The sequence below is a fragment of the Apostichopus japonicus genome, chromosome 12 (assembly GCF_037975245.1).
Source record: "Apostichopus japonicus isolate 1M-3 chromosome 12, ASM3797524v1, whole genome shotgun sequence".
Lineage (NCBI taxonomy): Eukaryota > Metazoa > Echinodermata > Holothuroidea > Aspidochirotida > Stichopodidae > Apostichopus > Apostichopus japonicus.
In genome coordinates, this window is record NC_092572.1 from 26,508,688 (window position 1) to 26,533,950 (window position 25,263).

The following is a 25,263-nucleotide window of genomic DNA, read 5'->3' on the forward strand; positions in this document are numbered from 1 at the left end:
ATAAAATTCACTAAAATACCGTTTTTAAGACATTAACTGGTAATAGGAAAATCACGCAAGCTCAACAGGATGTTATTTTATTATGAGTTTAATATGTGTTACATTGTTTTAAAATGTGCTAACCGATTTACAAAATATGATTCAGTTTTCATTTGATTTATAATTTTTCATCGTTATACGGTACAATAGACTTGTAGTAGGAACTGCCTACAACAGCGTGAGTACGTCGTAATACAAGTACAAATTCGCTTTAGTACATGAGTATACCGTAATACTAGTACAAGGCTGTAAGCGGGAGTAGTATTAGTAGACATGCACCATAGTATATACACTAGGGACCGCACCACAATTAGAGCAGTGTTCATCCGCTCGAAAGGTTAACCATTGTCACAGAAAGGTGGTAAAAGTACCTAAGGTAAAGCTTGTTTAAGCATGATATCAGTTACTGTCATCGTTTGTTCTGCCTTTATATGAAAGAACATAATTTGAAGTACAGATGGTGATATTCACCATTTTAGAAAATATTTGGTTAAATGTAGGTATTACTCCGAGCGAGCAGATGGAAGGGTGGGGGTTCAAACTTGCTCCTCTTCTAGCTCAAAATCTAAACGGTCATGATATGGAAGTTTGCTAGTGCCATGGTAGCCTGTAGGCCAAGATCTCAGCTAATGATGTGGTGGGTATGATATACCAGTTGAAAACTTCTATCTATGCTTTGGCAGGCTTGAAAGTGACGAGTTTAGTGTGTAAGTCAATGGAACAGTTAATTGTGGTGCGAGACCTCTAGTGTTCTAAAAATGCCCCCAAAGACGAGTGCAAATCCACACGAGGAGGTGTATGAGCTAAAGTAAGTGTGTCTGTCGCATATTACTTTTTTAAATTCCAAAATGTTTTTTGTGTTACATTTACTACGTACTTTGGGGGCGCGGAGTGGTTCCACGAAATGTTGAATATGTGACTTGATGTATACCGAATAACTGTCATAACAAGATATAAAGTCCTCAGTTATGAAACAAATATGCTTTGCAAAATCTACTGGTTGGATGATTCCAGAAATAGAGGGCAGCAAAGAAGATTAAAGAATAACTGCAGGTAGAATTCTCTGTTTGATGATGTCCTAGATCTGTTCTTGTTATTCTATTTTTCAAAGTCACGTGTTTGGTCTCTCTACAAATGAGTGAATACAAGCATCGGAACTACCGATAGAGAAATTCTACTTGATATTGAAATTTTTGAAAACTCTTGAAAATAATAAATGAAAAAGCGATCTAATGTTTGGATTTGAGATCAGGTAACTTTAAAATGTGACATAAAGGCCGAAAAGGTTGGTACACATATGTCACTACTTTAATACCTTCTACGCCTACATTTGCAAATTTGCAAAAGGGCGAAACAAAAGTTGTAGATATACAGGCAATTTAAGCAGTATGTTTCATTTAAGATCTTTCATCTTAGTTTTATGTACTCTCAAAGACCCACCTCCCCCCACCCACCCCTGCCGACACCATCCCCTCCCCCCCCCCGTCCTCCTTCATTAGACAATAAATTGATAATTAGACCAATGAAGGTTAACGCAAGATCAAGTTTGAATGATTTACACAGTCAAGGGACCGTAGTAACATTATTGGAGTAATGTACATGTGTGTACTGGAAACAAGGAAGCAACGACCATTGCCTGTACTGGGGAAGGGTGTGTGGCTAAGACACCATTACTGTATTGGGGAAGGGGGTGTGGCTAAGATACCATTACTGTAATGGGTAAGGGGTGTGTGGCTAGGTGTGGCTAAGATACGATTACTGTACTGGGGAAGGGGTGTAGCTAGGACACCATTACTGTACAGGGGAAGGGGTGTGTGGCTAAGTGTGTGTTCAAGATACCATTACTGTACTGGGGAAGAGGTGTGGATAAGATACGGTACCATTACTGTATTGGGGCAGTGTGTGTGGCAGGTGTGGCTAAGATACAATCACTGTACTGGGGAAGGTGTGGCTAACATAACATAACTGCACTGTTGAAGGAGTGTGGCTATGATACCATTACTGTACTGGGGAAGAAGGTGTGGCTAAGATCCCATTACTGTACTGGGGAAGGGGGTGTGGCTAATATACGGTACACTTACTGTACTGGGACAGGGGTGTGGCTAGGTGTGGCTAAGATCCCATTACTGTACTGGTCAAGGGGATGTAGCTAAGTGTGTTAAATACACCACTACTGTAATGGTGAAGGGGTGTGGCTAAGATACCATTACTGTACTGGGGAAGGGGCTGGCTAAAGATACAGTACCATTACTGTACTGGGGCAGGTAAGTTGCTAGGTGTGGCTAAGATACCATTACTGTACTGTGGAAGGGGAAGTAGCTAATATTGTGTTAAAGATACCATTATTGTACTGGGGAAGGCGTGGTTAAGATACCAAATATTTGGGGTCGCATTAAGAAGAAAATGGAGATTGCTATAGAACTCGAGGGGGAAAAAGATGTTAAGTGATATATCTCAAGTCACGGGGTCTTAAATAAGTTGAACACGCTGGCCCTGCGTGTCAGGCTCATGATCCCATGTCGAATCTTCAGGCCAAACTCGACAATTTGTGGAAAGAAAACGTCGCCAAATCACCGCGCTAGTTAGCTACCCATAATAATGATAATTTGACCAAAGGAGGAGGGAGCGGGGCTGGGGCTGGGGGATGGGACGAGGGAGAGGGGGTGGTGAGGGATGATCGATGGGTCCACCTAAAATTTAAAATTGTGGCTTGTTCGTGGCCTAAAATGGTTGCTGATGGTGATCTAAGCTATCGCCAATACTATAAGAATCCAAACATGGATTGAATGTTTTTTTGACGCATTTTAGAAACTTTGTTCGTGAACTGAATTAGGAAGATAAAGCATGTCACTAAATTGGTGTGATAACGTCGTTTCGACATTGTAGGCCTAAACTGTTTCAATCCATTGTCTTATAAGTTCTAAAAAACTCTAGGAAAGCATGTTTTCTTTTTACTTGATCTAAACAACAAAGAACATCAGATGGATGATATTCAACGCCAGTATTTGAGTTTGCGTTGCATTAAAATACAGCAAGAACTGACGATATTGGTCTATGTGCGTTAGACTAAGTAGTCCGTGCACTTTAATTTAATCCACGAGCCTCGGATGTTAAAAGCAATCATTTTTGTTTTTACTTTCCTAAACAAAAAATGTGTAGGCTATAGGACATGTCAGTTGAAAACATTCTACCTATGCTCAATAACGGCCTTGCCCAACATGGCGAATTGAATGTGTAAGCCAATACCGGAGCAATGAACTGCGGTGCGACACCACTTCCAGAAGGCTATTATGGTGGTGCCAATTATTTGTAAACAGCGTCCTCTGCTTATGGAAGGTAAGCAGTGCGTATAGGTGTCAAATAAGACTGTCGGGGAAGAAGGAAGTTATTCAAAAATCCCCAACGAGGGATTTTGGAAAGGAAACTGTTGAACATGAAATTAAGTACATTTGAACCTGTGAGCATTATCAATGCGAATATATTTTAAATATGTTTATTTATTAAATAAGATTTGGTATCAAAAACAGAGGAGAATATTATACATAGTAAGGGAATGTGAGTAAAACTGTAGACACGCAAGCTGTTTATTTCATTCTGAGGTGACCTTTTAACTTAATAAACTTCTACGACAAGGTACTTTATTACCGGAAATGTTCAATGTTTTTTGGTTTTCTTTTTAAGTTATAATTTTGATATGAAAATGTCTTAAACTTTTGAAATGTTTCTGTTTAAGATATATTTTGTCAGAACAAAGAAATCAGGAAAAAAGTGAACATTTGTTGGTACCGCCCACCACAAATTAAAGATGATACTAACATACATCAATATTGTTATTTCACGACCAGGACGTACTGGGATCTTCACTGATTTTGGTCAGAAAGCATTCTTTCATTGACCTTTGCACTGCTTCCATTTCTCATAGTATTATCGCTATCTATGTTTTTGTCTAACAACGTTTTAATGCCAGATGCTGAATGAAACGAGAAGTTCCTACATTAAACGCTATCAGTTTACCATCTTCTAAAATACATTGACTTTGTCAGCCTCTTTCGCTATCTGTTCTCATTTGTAATTGAAAGTGATACGAACAATATAAGCCACATCACCGTGATAATAACATGACCTTCCAATGAATGATCATTGGGGACAGTCCCAATGAATGATCACATGGTGACAGTCCCAAGGAATGATCACATGGTGACAGTCTAATGTAGCATCATCTAGAGACTGACCCAATAAATGATCACTACCAATGTATCGACACACGGTGACAGCCTTCTAATGAATGATCATTTGGTGACAGTTCCAAGGAATCATCACATGGTGACAGTTCCAAGGAATCATCACATGGTGACAGTCTAAATGTAGGATCACCTTGGGACTGACCAAGTAAGTGATCACTACCAATGTATCAACACAAGGTGACAGCCTTTCAAGAAATGATCACATGGTGACAGTCCCAAGGAATGATCACATGGTGACAGTCCCAAGGAATGATCACATGGTGACAGTCTAAATGTAGGATCACCTTGGGACTGACCCAGTAAGTGATCACTACCAATGTATCAACACAAGGTGACAGCCTTTCAAGAAATGATCACATGGTGACAGTCCCAAGGTATGATCACATGGTGACAGTCCCAAGGAATGATCACATGGTGACAGTTTAAATGTAGGATCACCTTGGGAATGACCCAGTAAATGATCACTACCAATGTATCAACACACAGTGACAGCCTTTCAAAGAATGATCACATCGTGACAGTCCCAATGAATGATCACATGGTGACAATCCCAAGGAATCATCACATGGTGACAGTCCTAAGGAATCATCACATGGTGACAGCCTTCCAAGGAATCATCACATGGTGACAGTCTAAATGTAGGATCACCTTGGGGCTGACCCAGTAAATGATCACTACCAATCTATCAACACACGGTGACAGCCTTTCAAGGAATGATCACATGGTGACAGTCCCAAGGAATGATCACATGGTGACAGTCTAAATGTAGGATCACCTTGGGACTGACCCAGTAAATAATCACTACCAATGTATCAACACACAGTGACAGCCTTTCAAAGAATGATCACATGGTGACAGTCCCAATGAATGATCACATGGTGACAGTCCCAAGGAATCATCACATGGTGACAGTCCCAAGGAATCATCACATGGTGACAGTCCCAAGGAATCATCACATGGTGACAGTCCCAAGGAATCATCACCTAGGGACTGACCCAGTAAATGATCACTACCAATGTATCAACACACGGTGACAGCCTTCCAGTGAATGATCTGATAGGGGACAGTCCCAAGAAATGATCACATGGTGACAGTCCAAGGAATCATCACATGGTGACAGTCTAAATGTAGAATCACCTTGGGACTGACCCAGTAAATGATCACTACCAATGTATCAACACACGGTGACAGCCTTCCAATGAATGACCACATGGTGACAGTCCCAAGGAATGATCACATGGTGACAGTCCCAGGAATGGGCACACGGTGACAGCCTTCCAATGATCACATGGTGACAGCCTTCCAATGAATGATCTCATGGTGACAGTCCCAAGGCATGATCACGTGGTGACAGTCCCACAGACTGTACTGTGACTGCAGCTGGGACAGTACGGCAACAGTTATGTGAAGTTAGGTCGGTATACAAGCCCCGTATAGGCTCCATGTCGGTACGGTGCCTTGCCTTAGTTACTAAACTGCCTGATTTCTAAATAATCTTGATGCATCCATGACCTTCAGCTGTTGCATATTGCGTATTCCCTCAAAAAAATATTTTCTTATTTTTAAGAGGAAACTATAAAATAAAATAAAACTTTGGACGACTCAATGTTATCATCCTGAGCCAGAACACATACGTTAACACTTCTCTATTATAACTGCGCAATAGCTGTCTGTTCGCCTTCTGACTAATCGTATGATGCGGCGAGAGTTCGTTTGTTTTTAAAAGGAAGGAGTGGATTGACTTTCATCCAAAAGCCAGGCTTTTATCATTGCAAATATCGCTTCCTTCTTTCAATCAAAAGAAGCACATAGATTACATGTATCAAATATATACACATTGGCCCAGCTGTATCTAATGGCTGTTGGAGTTCTATTTTGATAGCCTGGTATCTGGCTAAAAGATTCGCCAAAACATGGCAATAAGGAAGGAAAGGCGATGGGTCTTTACATCCGGCCATTGTACAGCGGTTGAGCTAGGATTAGTACGCGCCATAACCTTTAGTAATAGAGCTCAGTGTAGCCATGTATGGTAGTATTCAATAGCAGTTCAATACCTATGCCATGTGTACAGTATATATATGTATGCATAAGCTTAATGAACTGTCTGTATACAATAGAAGGTCGAGCCTACACTCATGATGACATTGCACGTACACGTATATAGGCAACACATATAGGATATCGAAACCTACCGTAGTATGTTCAATGGGAATTACCGGTAGTTTTCACGGAAAGGCTAAGGAAGGAATAGGGTAATTAAAATCACAGAAGTTGATCAGTTTATTTTTAAATCTTCAACTGTGGAAATATTGACTGAAATTATGTGTGATACAATGCTAAATGCGCGATATCAACGAGACAATATATGAATACATAGTTTCGATATGAAATCTTGATAATTTTTATGTAAGACAAGGCGGCCTAGCCTACCGATTGGCCTACGAACTACAGGCTAGTAGTTGTTTCTTAATATACTGTTTACCCCTTTTTTCCCCTTCTTTTTACCCAAAACCTGTAATACTGATATCATCTCGATTACTGCATTATTTTCATTTTGCATTGATTTTGTTTTCAACTTATAGCAAAGTAACCACCAATTTTTCCTATTTTATTTGACGAGTGGCCAGTTTCTTTTTCCTCTTCTTCTTTACATTTTGTCTTCTCCATTTTCTTCCTACCCCACCTCCCCCTCCTTTCCCCGTCCCCTTTTATTTCTGACACATCAGTATGATTGGGCACATGCAAATTTAAATTTTACCAAAATCAGCATACAGTTGCTGTTTGGAAAGAGGATCGCATGATTGGTCATAAAATTAAAACTTCTAGTAAGGAGTTTTTCATTTTATATTTATATTTATATATATATAGTTCGATGTAGTCATTGTAACTACGTTGTTTACTAATGGCTGTCGTCATTTCGCCGAGGTTCGCTTTTTTTTTATCTTAAGAAAGCAGATTGTAATAACATTTGAGCATTGGGGACACAGCTGCGCTATAGTCAGTGGCTGTCGGTATAGATTGACACAAATTTTACAGAACCAGTACTCAGAAATCATTGCCACAACCAGGATTTAAGGTCGACAGTTGGGGAGAAATTTCAACATAATGAACAAACATTAACCAGGTTATTTGCAACCGACAACCGACACCAAACCTTGTTCTCAGGCTATATGTTACGTCTCTGGGTTAGCCGTTATAGCTTCGACTTGCAAATTATCCATTGCCTATTATATCTTCTTCTTTACATTCTTCACGCCCGAGCACCAGTGGCGAAACCAGAATTTCCAGACGGGGTGGGCGGGTGGAGGGTGGGATTGTAGGGGCAAGTGGGAGGCAAGTAAACAATTTTGGGCAGAAATGTTCCTATCTTAAATTCCACATCACGGGCAAATTTCACTGACATTTGAATGGGGGGAGGGAGTGGGCGAGACAAGTATCATGATTTGGGTGGTGTGAAAAATGCCATTGATACACCCACTGCTGAGCATTGTTCAAAATGGATATTTCAATTTTTCGAACTAGCAACTCCCCTGGGATTTGTTTTCTGTTTTCATTAAATGAACTTTGTTAATACAATCAAAAGCGATGAAAAATACTGTAAACTTTATGAAAGCTTAGCGGTTTTCTTTCCTTCAATACGTATTCCCCGTTTATATACGAAAGCATTTTTTTCTAATAGTGTATATTCCACCCCCCCCCCCCCCAAAAAAAATATATATATATATATATATCCCATGTCATGTTATTCAACATATCGTTTCCTTGTTTGCCAGCCAACTTAATACTGGAATTTCTCGGTAAGACACCGATCCTGTTGCCAGATACCAAATTTAAGAGGAAGTTGTTATCATGGCACACCACTATTAAGACGTATCGAGTTTTACTTTCGATTATAATCGCAAAGCCACTTCCGGAATTAAGTTTTTTTTTTAATAAGAGCTAAACATTTGACCCAGAGGTCACGCGAAAGTAAATCTTTGCTAACTGCCGATATATGCTTTCCTGTAATCTTGTATGTATTCTTGTATGTAATCTTGTAGTCTTGTATGTATATATATATACACACACACACACACATATATATATATATATATCTCTCTCTCTATATATATATATTTATAGATATATATATATATATATTATATATATGTATATATATATATATAAATAATGACTTTATAGTCAAAGCACAGACTTATTGCTATTATTTCATAGAACAATGACACCAGATTTAATAACTCGAAATCACATTTTAATTAATAACTGCATGAGAATCTTCTTTTTTTATTTAAATAAAGGAATTAAATAAATGTTTGTTCATAATTCAAAATGGCTGAACCACTGAGTCTAGCACACAGACCTGTTTAGGTCAGCTAAATAGATCTATATATAAGGTGTAATTTGATGGGAACACTGATAATTTTTTGGCCTTCTATATCACACTTGGATAATTCCTTCACAAATTTTCCAAGGACAAGTTTTGTCCTGTTACATCCTTGAATGTTCTGTTATTCATATACAAGCGAACTAAAAGCAGATTTTGTTTATTTAATATTCCTATCATTTTAAAAACATTTTATTACAAAAGTCCCATAACAATTAATGAGGTTATTCAAATAATGAAAAAATAATATATCGAAAATTGTGAACGCTTTTCCCATTCGCGTTAAATATGGGATTAATGCTAATATGAAAAACAATCCGAACAAAGAAATTTTTGTAAGTGATTGGAAGAGTTTCAATAATGGCTCATTAATTTTCCTTAATCAAAAAAAAAAAATCTGCATGGGATGAATTTAGTTGAAGTTGAAGTTTTAGTTGAAAGTTCCCCTCTGAGTAATTCTCAACTCGAAAAAACATGTTACTTGGTGTTCTGCAGCAATGTATAGGGTCGTAGAACCTACCACACTATTTCAATCGGAGATATCCGTGTTGACAATGTCGTTGTTATTATCCCACTGAGGTTACACTTACTAGCTAATAGGGCGTTCCTTATGCGTAGGCGGAGGAGGGGTGTGTGTTGAGAAAAGGAGGTGAAAAACACTTAGTTCTATGTACCGAACCTTTCTATGAGTAAGTTATCAATAAATTATATAAAATAATATTTATTTTATATTTAATATTTAATATTTTATATTATATATTGTTTTTATGTTTCATGTTCTATGTGCTATGTTCTATATTTAATTTATCGTACTAATTGTGTATATCGATAATTATGTTTTTTCCATCCTACCGTACAATTAGTTAGCGAAACACTATTCAAAACGTACATATGACTAGTACTATATAAAGAAGCCTATACTCAGCTGAACGCAATAACGGATTATCGTCGTGTAATTAGCAACACGGAACGGAACCAAAGTTAGTAAATATACAGGGGGAAAGATTTAATTACACTTTATAACTCAGAACCTCCGGTATAAGGAAATCTCATTTGACAAAAAACGAAAACACGTGAAGCAATGACAAAGTAAACCTATATGAATTAGGCAACCATACGTCGTTATATAAGCAAGCACCATTACACGCGGACTTAATGGTCAAAGGGGGCGAAACGAAGGTCAAATCACCTCCGCCAAGTCGGTCTTGCCTCCCATTCACCCCCACCACCCCCATCCCAACCCCACCCCCTCCTCCACCCTTCCCAGGGATCGTATTGGTTGAACTTTGTGTTTCTAAGTTATACTATATGTATATTCCCCATTTTTTTTCAACTTTTGCTGGGTGGGCACGGGGACATTTTATCAGGAAGAATTTTAATGCTTCAATTCGTACTTTCAAGTGGAGAGATAATAGTTGGAAAACAACAAACAACAAAGAAGTGCATCGTGCAATTAAAACGATCAGCATATTTGACGTAACATTAAATATTAATATTTTTGATTATTATTAGTTTATTCATTTCTTTTCTCTTATAACTTGATTTTTTAGTAAATAATATATTAAAAAAATGTAAAATAAAACTACTTGGCAAACACGGAAAGATGGAAGAAACTGATTCAAGTTCTTTCAATATCATTTTAATAAGTCCTAAAGAAGTGCAGCTGAAACTTATCAAGACAGTTACCATGGCAGCGTTAATTTCCAGGTGACGATGGGGACCAATAAAAGAACGACAGACTAGAAGCTAATTGAATGTTAGTAACAGACATGCAAGAAACTTAAATCACATCAAATGATCACCGTAGCGGTCAAACTTCAGAGTTTTTTTTTATTATTTTTTTTTTATATTATTTTATATTTTATATATATATATTTTTTTGGTCAACTACAGAGTTAAACATGCGACTACCATTAACATATGTAATTACTTAAATGTGGGGATAAATAATTTGGCCGTAGAAACGGCTCAATAGGTTACTTACAGGTTCAAAATACTTTATCTATATTTACCCATTTTATAAAAAAACTCGAAGCATTTGTCTGTTTATCATTTGACACATGATATGAAATTTTACAAAGATAGAGGGAGGAGGGGGGGGGGCAAACCTGACAACGAACTAATCCTGTGGAGTTTTTATACTATTAATTATGACGTAATTGTTTGTATTCACTTAATCGACTTGACATACTTAATGACTGGTTACTAATTTGTTATAAATTGAAAGTAAATTGCCAACTTTCAGTTTGATATTTGCGCCAAAAAAAGTAACTGTTTATATAAAGGCTATAGTTAGAAATCAAGTTTACGTCTTAGCAATCATGTAGGTCGGTGCAAAATATATTTAACTTCGTTTCATGATTAGCTCAGACAGTGCTTAACATCGAAACACATTTGTAGCAAGCAAGCTTTTTTTCATGTTTGTTTTTCTCTCCCTTTTTTTTTACTTACTCCGTGCACATGAATAGGCTAAGCAAATACGAAGAGTCTAACAGGAAATACTGAGCTAGTCGCATTTCAATGGAAACCAGCCTCCCTATCAAAGATCAACATCATATATATATATATATATATATATATATATATATATATATATATATATATATATATATATATATATATATATATATATATATATATATATATATATATATATATATATCTATAGATATATATATATATATATATATATATATATCTATATATATATCTATATATATATATATATATATATCTATAGATATATATATAGATATATATATCTATATCTATATCTATATATATATATATATATATATATATATATATATCTATATATATATCTATATATATATCTATATATATATATATATATCTATAGATATATATATAGATATATATATCTATATCTATATCTATATATATATATATATATATATATATATATATATTTATAATCTCAATTGAATTGTTGAGACAACACGTTATATTTGGGCTCACAAAGATCCGTCGTTCATTTGTGGAAAATTACCATCTAACAGACTTCATGTCGGGCGCGGGATCCTGGGGCGGGGCGGGTGGCTATTTGGGTGTTCCTCCTTTTACCCCTCTTTTATGCATTTGCACCAAGGGGGAACTCTACTTGTACTTTTACACATATCAAGGGGGACTCTATTTGTACTCATCTACTTGTACACGTAGTCATGTGTTTTTAAAGATATACAACGTTTCTTGTTTTCTTTGTTTTTAATTAATGAAGCTTGAACGTCTAATGATGCAGCGCTATGATAGAAACATTAAAAGCCATTAACTTAAGCAACAGTGGTTAATTAACTGATCAATGTTTTTATTGCTATCGACGTTGTTATACATGCACCTGGAACACACACACAGACACACCCACACATAGACAAAAACAATACACCGCCTCTACTAAAATCCCCAAAAGAATTGTGAGTTTAGAGAAGTGATGTAACAGACGGCATATTAAAAAAGTTAAATAACTAAAATCCAAACTTGTTACATTCCATTATCAAAGCGCCAACCATTCCCCTAACCCATATACCTCTGAAACTAGTTCAAACGTTTGACAAAAAAAAGTATATCATATCACAGAAGTAAACGAAATTGTTTGTTAATGTCTCAGATGTTTTACCTGAATCTTGTCGGACTATCGACGTTTTTAATCTTTTAATTTACACTTTTAATCTTTTAATTTACACTTGCATGTGTTTTATTGTTTTATGTGTTTTATTGTTTGCTTGTTTTTATGAGGAGGGTGGGGGGGGGGGTGGTGAGGAGTTTTTCTTTTTTCATTGACCACCTATATGGTTGCATTATAAATCGAGGCAGAGAACATTCAATTGCTAAAGTACGTCCATTTGGATCATTAGATTTTTTTTATTTTTTCGCTCTGAGCGAAACGCAACAAGTTGCTTTGTCCCAACTTTAGACTTCTGTTAAATGGCATGCACACACAAATCTGTTGCCTGGGTATGTTGTACATATAATGACCGCGGGGCTGAAATCTCAATCAATTTTAGCCTTCATTATTTTCTCATTTGGCTTTTTTTTCCAGCATTGTTGGGGATGCTTGGAATGTTGTGAGTGCATGCATTACTTAATAGAGTAAACAGGAAACAGGTTTAAACATCCAAGTCGATTTTAGTACAATACTAACTACTGTCTACCAAGAAAGTGCGATAATTTTTTTCTTGTTTTTGTCTTGCTGCTGCAAATATTTGTCATGAAGTTTATCCCAAAAATACTCCATTTTCAGACGCATTTGTGGTTTACTAAACTACATTCCCATTTTTTGTTTTGTATTTTTGCAACAGCCCGAGATCTGTAACCATAAATTGTAATAAGTTCAACTCAACGTGTTGTTCTGAGTGTTTATAATGTATCCAAAAAAAAAAAAAATTCTGTTTTTGTACTCTCTTGAATGTTCTCGAATTACCTCGAAAGGAGTAGCGAACCTATGGACATACAGCGACTTCTTCAACAAAATCTTTCATTAATTTTATACCAGAATTGGTTCATTTTCTGGTATATTTTTGTGTCGTTCCCTAAAGTACCTTCTCCATTATGATATTTTTTTTATCGACTTTGTCTTTGGAACCAAAGATTTAAGCAAATTTAGTCAAGTTAGAAATGTATGACTTTAGGTGTGTGTAAATGTAAACTGTTTTTAAGGGTTCTCAAATCATTCCAAAATTCGTACATCGACCTTAAACAGGGGTCACCAAAACAATAGCAAAACACGTGACCAATATTATTAACTGAAGATGTTATTCGAGTGTATTTCTGAATTGATTCAGGAAATGTATGGAAGTACGGTAACCTCTCATGAAATTTAAAACCAGGATTGTTTCATTTTCTGTTGTTGCTGTTTCTGATTCTTTTTTCCTCATTGTTTCTGTTCGTTTGTTTGTTTCTCATTTGTTTTTGTTTTTCTGATGGAGGGTGGGAATGGTGTGTTCTAAGCAACCCTCCCAATATCTTTTGTTAAACAGAGGAGAACTGCGACTACAGATAGTATAGCCAATTTTTAACTCAAAATGTGGAACTATAAGTGTTTTAAAATGTTTATTTTTTTAATGTTCTCAGGTCACTCTTAGTTCATAAATCACACATCATCATTACCGAAACCGAAACTACAGTAAACAGCGATAAATGATATTCAGCGGAGACGCTGTGCAAAGTGTATATCTTACTTGATACAGGAAATTACTAAAAAGCGTAGCGAGCCCACGTTTCCTGTACCAACATGTTTTCTTAATACCTACCCTAGATTTTTTGGTTAAATAAAATGTGTTATCATTTAAACACACGTAGACTTAACATCATACAATGAAAAAATAGCAAAATGATAAATATCTTAGAATAGAATTTTATGACTCTCTCAAAGATAGTTTCGGGTCATTGCCTTCTATAAACGATTTGTTCAGTGACTTTGGTTTGTGTGGTTTTTTTTTTGTGCTTGTTTTCGCATTGTTTTTTTTTTGCTTTTTCTTCTTCTTCTTTTTCTTTTCATTAATTATTCATTAATTTTCTATTTTTCTTAAACATTATTGTATTTCATTCTCGACTCTAATTGTCATTAATGAAGCAGTTCAATAATTTTCAAAAATAAGTGTATAAATTTTGCTTCAAATATATATTAAAAAAAAGTAAATTATAGATTTATTTATAATTTTCTTGGTTTAATTGTATATACATATATATATATATATATATATATACATATATATATACATACATATATATATATATACATATATATATACATATATATATATATATATATATATATATATATATATATATATATATATATATATATAAATATATTGCATTGTATGATTTGTGATTAACAAACACTTTTGGATGCCTTTTTCTTGTGCGAAAAGTGAGGTTAAAGAACAAAGTTTTGATTTTTTGTCTTTGACCAATAACACACCTTAACAAACAATTTCGTGGTATAAACTGTCAAATTATCCATCAACTTGTCTCAAATTACTCATATATGTGTTAATCTTATGGTACATTGAAACACACAAAATGTCATCTCTGATTATCCCATCGTTCGCCACGCTGCCTCTTGTGATTCTTGAAACTGGGTCAAACCCATCACTTTCTCAGCACTCGTTTAAGAATTTAATTTCGACAACTTTGGTAACAATATTATGACAAAACTTTTATATATAAGTTTACGAAATGAAGAGAGCTGTTTTTAAAGGGTTTAAAGATCTGCTTTATTGGCTCCAATTAATTATAACACGCTATAGCTAGGAAAGTTTTGTGATTACGTAATCGACCTGCCACGGTCGTAATTCGACATCAGGCTTTACAATTAACCTGTATAGCTTCTTAACACCATTAGGCTCTTTGTGTAAACACTGTGTGGAAATATGTTCATATCTACAGTGTAGTTAATCATGCAGCGTTCACACAAAGACCCTCATACAAGGAAAAATATGTGGCAGGCGTTGCAGACTAATTAGTGAAAAGAGGTCATTTTACGACCAAGGCAGGTCGATTACGTAATCTCAAGAAAGTTTTCCATGATAGCGTGATGTAGTTGGTGTCTATATAGCAGACCTTAAATATGAAAAAGACAAGGTGGTTGAGATTTTTATATTGTTTACTGTTTTCTCGGATTGTGTCAAAATTGTAGTAAAAAAATCGTTTCTTACCCCAATATGATTCAATATTAAACTTGAAACAGGAAATAAACTGGTAATTTTTATTTTATTTGCATCAATATGTATGCATTCATCCTGAGCCAAAACAAATCAGCTATTTTTTGTCGTTTGTTATTTCAAACAATCTGATGCGACATGGTTACAATATGAGAATAATCCTAGGTTCAGTAATGTTTGTTCAGCATGGAATATGTATCATTCAAACCTATCACGTTTGCTCTACATGTTTCAAAGCGAAATAATACAAAACAGATTACAGATAGATAGATAGATAGATAGATAGATAGATAGATAGATAGATAGATAGATAGATAGATAGATAGATAGATAGATAGATAGATAGATAGATAGATAGATAGATAGATAGATAGATAGATAGATAGATAGATAGATAGATAGATAGATAGATAGATAGATAGATAGATAGATAGATAGATAGATAGATAGATAGATAGATAGATAGATAGATAGATAGATAGATAGATAGATAGATAGATAGATAGATAGATAGATAGATAGATAGATAGATAGATAGATAGATAGATAGATAGATAGATAGATAGATAGATAGATAGATAGATAGATAGATAGATAGATAGATAGATAGATAGATAGATAGATAGATAGATAGATAGATAGATAGATAGATAGATAGATAGATAGATAGATAGATAGATAGATAGATAGATAGATAGATAGATAGATAGATAGATAGATAGATAGATAGATAGATAGATAGATAGATAGATAGATAGATAGATAGATAGATAGATAGATAGATAGATAGATAGATAGATAGATAGATAGATAGATAGATAGATAGATAGATAGATAGATAGATAGATAGATAGATAGATAGATAGATAGATAGATAGATAGATAGATAGATAGATAGATAGATAGATAGATAGATAGATAGATAGATAGATAGATAGATAGATAGATAGATAGATAGATAGATAGATAGATAGATAGATAGATAGATAGATAGATAGATAGATAGATAGATAGATAGATAGATAGATAGATAGATAGATAGATAGATAGATAGATAGATAGATAGATAGATAGATAGATAGATAGATAGATAGATAGATAGATAGATAGATAGATAGATAGATAGATAGATAGATAGATAGATAGATAGATAGATAGATAGATAGATAGATAGATAGATAGATAGATAGATAGATAGATAGATAGATAGATAGATAGATAGATAGATAGATAGATAGATAGATAGATAGATAGATAGATAGATAGATAGATAGATAGATAGATAGATAGATAGATAGATAGATAGATAGATAGATAGATAGATAGATAGATAGATAGATAGATAGATAGATAGATAGATAGATAGATAGATAGATAGATAGATAGATAGATAGATAGATAGATAGATAGATAGATAGATAGATAGATAGATAGATAGATAGATAAAAACATGTATCTTGGTCAAATCAAGATGTTGTTTTCTTACAGTCTGATTCTTAGAGCTAAATTAAACCACAACCCGATTGCCACGTCTTAAATTGTAAAACAGTTGGCAAAATTTAATCAATGTCTTGACTAATATTCAGCATAGTCAACATAATTATTACGTCAGAGCGCGTGAAGACAAACTTAGGAATGGTTCTTGAAGTCAATTGATACCCCACCCATTGATTGCAACGTGGTAATTTCAAGAGATCCATTGCATCGTAATTAATACAATTTCTTTTTTCATGTCTTGACCAATATTTGGCGTTTACAGTTAGTACTCTAAAAAATTACAGCAAACAAGATTGATTTACTTCAAATTAGGGGGAGGGGGGTCATAGGAATGGAAGAAGTTAACAACAAAAAAAGTATCGAATATTGTTCAGTATAACTGCAGAAAAGACTGTGTAGGTTAACACATGCACACACAAATTCGTCAAATCATATCGATTGGCTATTTTCTCGGTTTACTCTGTTTTAGTCACAATTTTGGTAACAATTATTCATGTAATAGCCCATAGAACATCAGCAAAGGAAGGATACGTTTTGTTTTGTTGCATTTGTTTTTCTCAAAACGAAAAGCATCAGTTTACGCTTTTAACCGAATAAATACTATAGACTGCTTTAAGCATCCTACTTAAACCACCTGCTTGAGTTTTGTTACACTAATTTCCGCTATATCAATCAAAAATCAAAAAATGTTGACCGAACATTAATGTTTCAAGTAAGATTTAAACGATATAAGCATAAGACATCCTCTAAGATTTTTATCACTATATTCAAAATAACTACATAACTTGTAATTAGTACTTCATCCTACTTTAATAATATATTTAAACAAAAATAAGAACAAAGTAGTAATAAATATCGTCATCTACAGATACTTTTCGCATATTATTATAAAGAAGTATATGAGTTGTGCTATGAGCATAGATTAGAAAGCGAGAATATTAAAATCGATTTCATTAATATTCATTAATTGCAATGAAATATTGGGCTACAAGTAAATTAATCAACCGCAAAAGTTTTTGCATTTTTCGAATAATATTGAGAAAGGGGGGAAAATGCACCAAATTTAATGTGAAATTCCGCTGGAAAGCTTTTCTTACCCATGATTAAGATTAATTATTTAGAAATGGAACCCATGTGGCTCAGGGTGCAGATGATGGTGGGATTAAATAATATACAGGCTAATCTACCTGCATAAGATTAATAATTCTATGCCTTCAACAAAAACCCTAGAAAACTAAAACTTCATAATTTATTGAAAGGATTTGGTGCTGTCAATTGCTTTGCGCGTTAACCGATGACTTCCCGTTAGAGTTTCGACTAGTAGCTGCATCGGTTACTCGTATGACAACCGCATCAAACTTTCCGTGTTACAGGTGTGATGCATAAGCGAAGTTCCTAACGTTTACATAATGAGATTTCTTCTTTTTTTTTTGGTCAATAAAATTACATTCTTCTGCTTACATTTGTTTTCTTATATTATCATATATTAATCTAAAATTTGTATAATCATAATACTTTAATAATATTTTCTTATTATGATTTCCAGAACTGATTCAAACCGCCTCAAGTCATGTTTTCATTCCTGTTGATTGTGTTTTTGTAACATTTTTGTTTTTTGGTAATATTGTTCTATATCACGCAGTATAGTCATCAAGGACATACTTTATATGTCATCATACATATAATACTACAATTCGTCATCATTTTAATTTTTTTTTTTTGTCTCAAATTTAACAAAGAAAACAAAACAATAGTATTGCAATTAAGAAGAACATTTTATTCTACTAGTTAAATTACGATAGGATTATTAATAATCTCGCAGTAGGTTAAAAGTTGGTGTAGGAGGGAGTGTGTTTCGAACGAATTTGCTCGATACGTATAAGGGTACACATTATCTCACCGAATCCAAAAAAAAATATTCAAATAGAATCCATAAATGAAGAAAATTAATATGAACAAGTTTCAAACTGAAATTATTCTGATGCAGGCTCATGTGTAGGCTGGAGTTCCTTCAAACTCTTAGTTATGCGGACTAATACAAAATGCAAACAAATAATAATACAAAATTTGATTTAGTTGTTATCTGTTGTTATTTACATTGAAAGGAAGAAGAAGGGGAAATAAATCTGCTTATTTATGTTTTCTTAATCCGTTATTGTTTTGTTTTTTGTTTGTTTTTTAAGACTTCTTTCCTCGTATTTTAAAAATTAAAATATTACTCCATTGTTTTGTAAACAATGTAATTGATATATATATATATATATATATATATATATAAACATATTTATATGTATATGTATATACATATGTATATATATACATATATATATATATATATAAATATATAAACATATACATATTCATATGTATATGTATAAACATATGTATATGTATATATATATATATATATATATATATTTGTTTTTATTCGTTAGATATTCTTCGTTGAAAACTTTATGAATTACCAGTTATTTAAGTCTAGTCATGCATTGGCCACATCAATACTCAATTTTGAAAACACTTCAGACTCTTAAAAAATAAAAAAAGAGACTTTATGGTTACAAAGAAAAATTGTTTAATATGTTATCAACTCATCTTTCTCGGCTAAATATAATGTCGTTTAATAGACATTGTAAAATATGTTTTCAAAAATTAATGACCACCGAAGTATTCTCTTTGTTTTTTCTGTCTTGAATTTTTAAGTCATGCAGAGCTGCAATTGCTATTTTTAGTTTTCATCTTGTGTTATCATTCTGAAAACATCAGACTGTTATACAAATGTTATAGTATCATTAATGAGGTTTATTTGTGTCACTGTGATTGCTGATAAATTAATGTATTAAAACACTTTGCAATCTTTATGACGAGGTTTATTAACGTAAGGAAACAATAACAATTAATACACATCATAGGGAAAACAATGGATCATAACTCAGAAATCTTTAAAACAAGAAACATCATTAAACTAGATTCAATGGACTGCTACTATTCTTACATAACTATATACTGTTGTACGTGCAGGCCTTTCACCGTTTTTTCTTCCCTCGCTCTCTTTTGCTGCTTTTAATTAACATGTTAATTAATTAATTAACCTGGTACCATGGTTATCTCTAACCTTGTTTTCCTATTTCTTTTCTTGTCCCTTTCTTGTACTTGTAAAAGTGCACTATCCTGGAAACAAGGCAAAGATCCCTTTTTTTTCTAATTTTCCAAAAAGCCCGTAAAATATCGGCCTATGTTATATTTCACTTTGTTCCAGCTTTGTTTTCATTTTTACAGAATTTTGATTGATGTTATTATTCTCTCAGTTTAAAATGATTTAAATCCTATACCCTGTTTAAAACATTTTCGTTAAATTAGGCTACTGATGTTCATCCTAAGCTTTCCAATAACCATGCAGAACAACCCACATAAAAAACTTAATGATATTCATATTTTTAAGACAATTAGCATACTATTATAATATGATTTTATCAAAGTCCTAAGGCTACTAATTAAGACAACTAAACTAATCGATGAACGTTTTCGTTCTTGTAAGCATCCAGCATTTACCGTTAAGTAAACAGCATGCTCATGCTCATTAAATTCCATGTGCATTGACTAACAGACGCCATTTTGTCTTAAAACAAACCAAGATTTTGGTTATTTTACAACAACAAAAAAAGAACGTTGAAAGCTTTTACTTTTTTATTCAAAAATGGCGGTGGTATTTATTGCATTTATCTGATATAATTTTCTATAGACATTTTGCATTTAGAAAAGTAATAGATATCGGTAATATTAAGTCACGGCAGTGCTGTAGCCCAAAAGAAAGAAAAAATGCATTATTTAAATATTCTCTAAATACCTCTTGTTAATTGGCACTCAAGAAAGTTATGATATCGCTTTACACTCCAAGCATGGTTGAAAGTATGCATTGTAGCCTAGCGCGTACAATGAATGGTACACTAACATTTCAAACCATTAATTACCTCTCAAAGCGAAACGAATGTGTCTACTCCATATGTAAAGTAAATGAGCCGTGAATTCACCACCGACAGCAACTGAACTACTATTTTTCTTGTGGCTCTTTTTTGCCGTTAACGTTTAAACATAACTCAAACAATCTCTCTTAATGTCGATCGAAATAACATACTATTTTTTCTTGAAATTGATGATTACCTAAACAACGAAGTCCAAACTTCTGTATTTCCAAAACAAACAAAACTGTCAACAAATTCAAGTAAATGTTCACAGATTTCAGGCCAAATTGATCGTCACCAAGAACATAGGCTGTAAACGTTGCAGCAACAGCAAAAAAAAAAACCAAAAAAAAAAAACGCACACAAATACGTACATAGTCATGGGCGCCATTTGTAAAACTTACGTCATGTAAAAAGATATGTGCATAAAAACTCCAAAGCGACCGTAATCAACTTGCAGTAGATTTCGCGTAGAAAGTAAAACTCGAGTCGCATATACAAAACACAACCCTACGCTCAACTGAATTTAATTATAATTAAAAAAGATAAAGTAACAGTATTTTCAATATCGATAACAACTGAAAACGTTTCTCCTGCAGTGTGAGTTTTGTTTTTTTAAGTCTTCAATCCAAACAGAAACAGATATAACTAACAAACCCCCTAAAACCAAAACAGAAGAAAACTGATCAACTTAGACGACAGTTGTCTAAAAAAAAAAGTCTTCAAAGATAATTAAATAATCCACAGTTAAAAGGAAATGAATTGAACTGTGTCAGGCTCTGTATGTGTTAGGCTACGCAGGTTAGGTAGCCGTCCTATCCACGGTAACACAAAAGTTTTACGAGGAGGAAAAAAAAAAACATAAGTCAAATTATTGCCTGTACTTGATACGTACCTTGACTAACTTATCCATTGCAACAAAACTTTTGGTTACTTTTCCTCCAGTTGGCCAGGAATTTAATCTTCATAGGTCTTTCCTTCCTTAGATTCGCAGTTCCTTCCCTTTAGTCGTATACACAGACTCTGCACATCCGCCTAAACTTAGACCAAGTTTCGTTTTTTTGCAGCCCTAACCAATCTTACAGTTTCCTTTGAATGCTTATACTAAATCATGTTTCCTTTCGTTAAGTTGTTTATGCAATACTATATTGATAAGCGTTGGCTATCGTGTCTACTTTCTCATGAATATTAATTTGACCCCAAGTCGCTAAAACAATACGGGAAGCTGTTGTAATTCGATGTGTGCGTGTGTGTGTCTATGTAAATATACAACCTATATGTATATATAAGTATACGTGTGCATTTGGGCATTCCACATATACACGAGGATATTCCGTTTCTACGTACACATGCCTGGCGATACTGCGAAATGCTTCATTGTGACCACTTCAAAAAAGCATGAAATGTTATATACACGTCGCGCTACCATAGATTTAAGAACATGATGACGTCCTCCGTGGCAGTTTTAGTGGAAATTTTACTATTACTAATCATGGACATGGTGAACGTTCCATAAATATCGAAATTGTTAAAACTAGCCGGATTATTTGTAATGTTTCCAAGTAAATTGATTCTGTCACACGGAAACGAATAAGAAAACCATACATGACAAAGGCCTCACATAGTTATGCTATTTGCGACGATTACATACTTTGATAAGGCCTTAAACAGTGATTTGGGGTTGGGGGACTGGGGACTGGGGTGGGGTGAGGATGGGGGGGCTGGGGGTGTCTACTGACGTGTATGAGTTATTTTGCTCCTCGAATTTGTGCAATCTTGTGGGCATGACAAAACGCACCACCTTGTAAGCAGTTAGTTTTGTTCTTCAGAGCAAATGCATCCGAACACAAACCTATAGCATTTAGTGCAGTCCAAGAATGTCACAGGGATTGTTTAAAAAGAAAATCTGAAATAGGTTTGCGACATTCCAAATTTACACTATACTGCTGAGCCTAAAAGGTATAAACAACACTCCCAAAATAGGTAATTGTACCACAGGTCTTTATGCAAAGCCTAAGTTTGTAGAGAGAATCATTGATGGCGTTCCATGCTACCGGGTGTTTAAGTGCTAAAGGTCATAACCAGACAAGAGTTGTAGGGCGCGGTGTTACAACATGTACGGGGGACGAGAACAAGAAGAAAAAGAATCTTCATTTCCAAAATACCCGATTATGAGTACATATGCAAATTGATGAGGTCGGGCACGAACTGTACAGATAAATATGACAACTGGTTACCAGCTCATCGCACCTCGAAAATGAGCACCGGGAATAGAGCGTTGGTAATTGTGAAACATTGTGAAGTTTGCTTGATCAACAAAAACTTGTTTTCAAGGCACTTCACACTTGTTGCTTCTCCGAATGTGTGGACCAGACAAGCAGAATAGGCAACGTATGAAACATTCACAGTTCTCCTGAAAGCCCACCTGCTCAGGAGGGCATATCAGAAGTGATTTGTGCTTCAAACGCCTTAGAAAGCATTTTCATGATAATCTGGTGTTTTCTTTAATAAATGTCAGGGATTCATTGACTTGTTTGATTGATTCGTAGCTTGATTTTGGTTAATCAATTGATAGCTTGGTTGATTGGATGGGTGGATGGATCGATGGATGGATGAATGCATGCATGGGAGGATGGGTGGATGGATGGGTGGATGGATGGGTGGACGGACGGACGGACGGAGGGACGGAGGGACGGAGGGACGGAGGGACGGAGGGACGGAGGGACGGAGGGACGGAGGGACGGAGGGACGGAGGGACGGAGGGACGGAGGGACGGAGGGACGGACGGACGGACGGACGGAGGGACGTACGGACGGACGGACGGACGGACGGAGGGACGTACGGACGGACGGACGGACGGACGTACGGACGGACGGACGGACGGACGGACGGACGGACGGACGGACGGACGGACGGACGGACGGACGGACGGACGGACGGACGGACGGACGGACGGACGGACGGACGGACGGACGGACGGACGGACGGACGGACGGACGGACGGATGGACGGATGGACGGATGGACGGATGGACGGATGGACGGATGGACGGATGGACGGATGGACGGATGGACGGATGGACGGATGGACGGATGGACGGATGGACGGATGGACGGATGGACGGATGGACGGATGGACGGATGGACGGATGGACGGATGGACGGATGGACGGATGGACGGATGGACGGATGGACGGATGGACGGATGGACGGATGGACGGATGGACGGATGGATGGATGGATGGATGGATGGATGGATGGATGGATGGATGGATGGATGGATGGATGGATGGATGGATGGATGGATGGATGGATGGATGGATGGATGGATGGATGGATGGATGGATGGATGGATGGATGGATGGATGGATGGATGGATGGATGGATGGATGGATGGATGGATGGATGGATGGATGGATGGATGGATGGATGGATGGATGGACCAATTGTCGGATAACGATCTTCGTTATTTCTTATATTTTCATGTTGAATAGGATGAAATGATCTATTGATGGTTTAATAATTCAGGATTCTTGATAGGATTGAAGGCGTCCTTGAAATTGAAACAGGAACCACAGTAGAAATAAGTCTGCTGGACAGATTGCATAAATCTGTTGGACTATACAGACGACTTTTCTGTGTTATCCCTACATCACGTGTCGTGTGATGTCTTTGTATATTGGTTTAAAATAAATCAAATAAACAACATGAGGGCTGGCACACGGCATGGTTGGCGAGTATTGTGCTCAACTTTTCACCTCATTTATAGCTTAAGCTCTAAACGATCATGGTGAGTAAATTAGTAAGTTTCGTGGTAGACCACCGCGTCATCAGCTACCATTTTGTGGGTAGGTCTTGTTGTAAGTCGACAAAATGTCAAACGTCCATATCTCTAGCGGTTTTTGGAAAGTGACGACTGTCAGTGTGTAAGTCAATGGGGTAATTAATTGTGGTATGGCACCTTATACGGTATCCGCGTGGTGACTTTTGACATTAAACTTCCGTTTTCCACATAATCAATTGAGGAGAATTATATATACTCCTCCAGTGTTCTGAAGAAAAGTAAGTTATTTTTCGCTTCTGTTTGTATCATTAGGGGTATATTAACTGAGTTAGGTATACAGTATAGAAGTTTGAGAATCCGCAGGTACAGCACGTACTTATCATATCCTTATTAAAAGCCAATTATGTAAAATTGATATTTCCGTGTCCTCTGTTAATATGCAAAGTGCGTTCACATTTAGTGTTGTCCGATTTATTACGCTGTTTGGTGCAGTGGCTTCTCGGTGCCAAGACGGTGTCTTGGTTATAGTGTGTCCTTTAAACCATTCACAACAGCTGAGAGTAAATTGCGTTCATATTCAGTGTTGTCTGATATAATTCGCTATATTCGGTAAAGTAACGTGTCGGTGCCAAGACGGTGTCTTATTATTAGTGTCATCCTATACACCACTC

At 35.4% G+C, this 25,263-nt stretch overlaps 1 protein-coding gene across 2 annotated transcripts in view; it reads right to left on the reverse strand.

Annotated features, from left to right (window-relative positions):
- LOC139976802 (transcriptional regulator Erg-like) overlaps nucleotides 1–21,939 on the reverse strand; it is an 88,341-nt gene extending 66,402 nt beyond the window's left edge. Inside the window, exon 1 of one of the 2 annotated variants that reach the window (XM_071985587.1) lies at nucleotides 21,705–21,939. In XM_071985587.1, the coding sequence (XP_071841688.1) occupies nucleotides 21,705–21,722 (18 nt within the window). In that variant the 5' untranslated portion in view covers nucleotides 21,723–21,939. The other variant, XM_071985591.1, reaches the window with a different exon arrangement.
- Nucleotides 21,940–25,263: the final 3,324 nt, after the last annotated feature.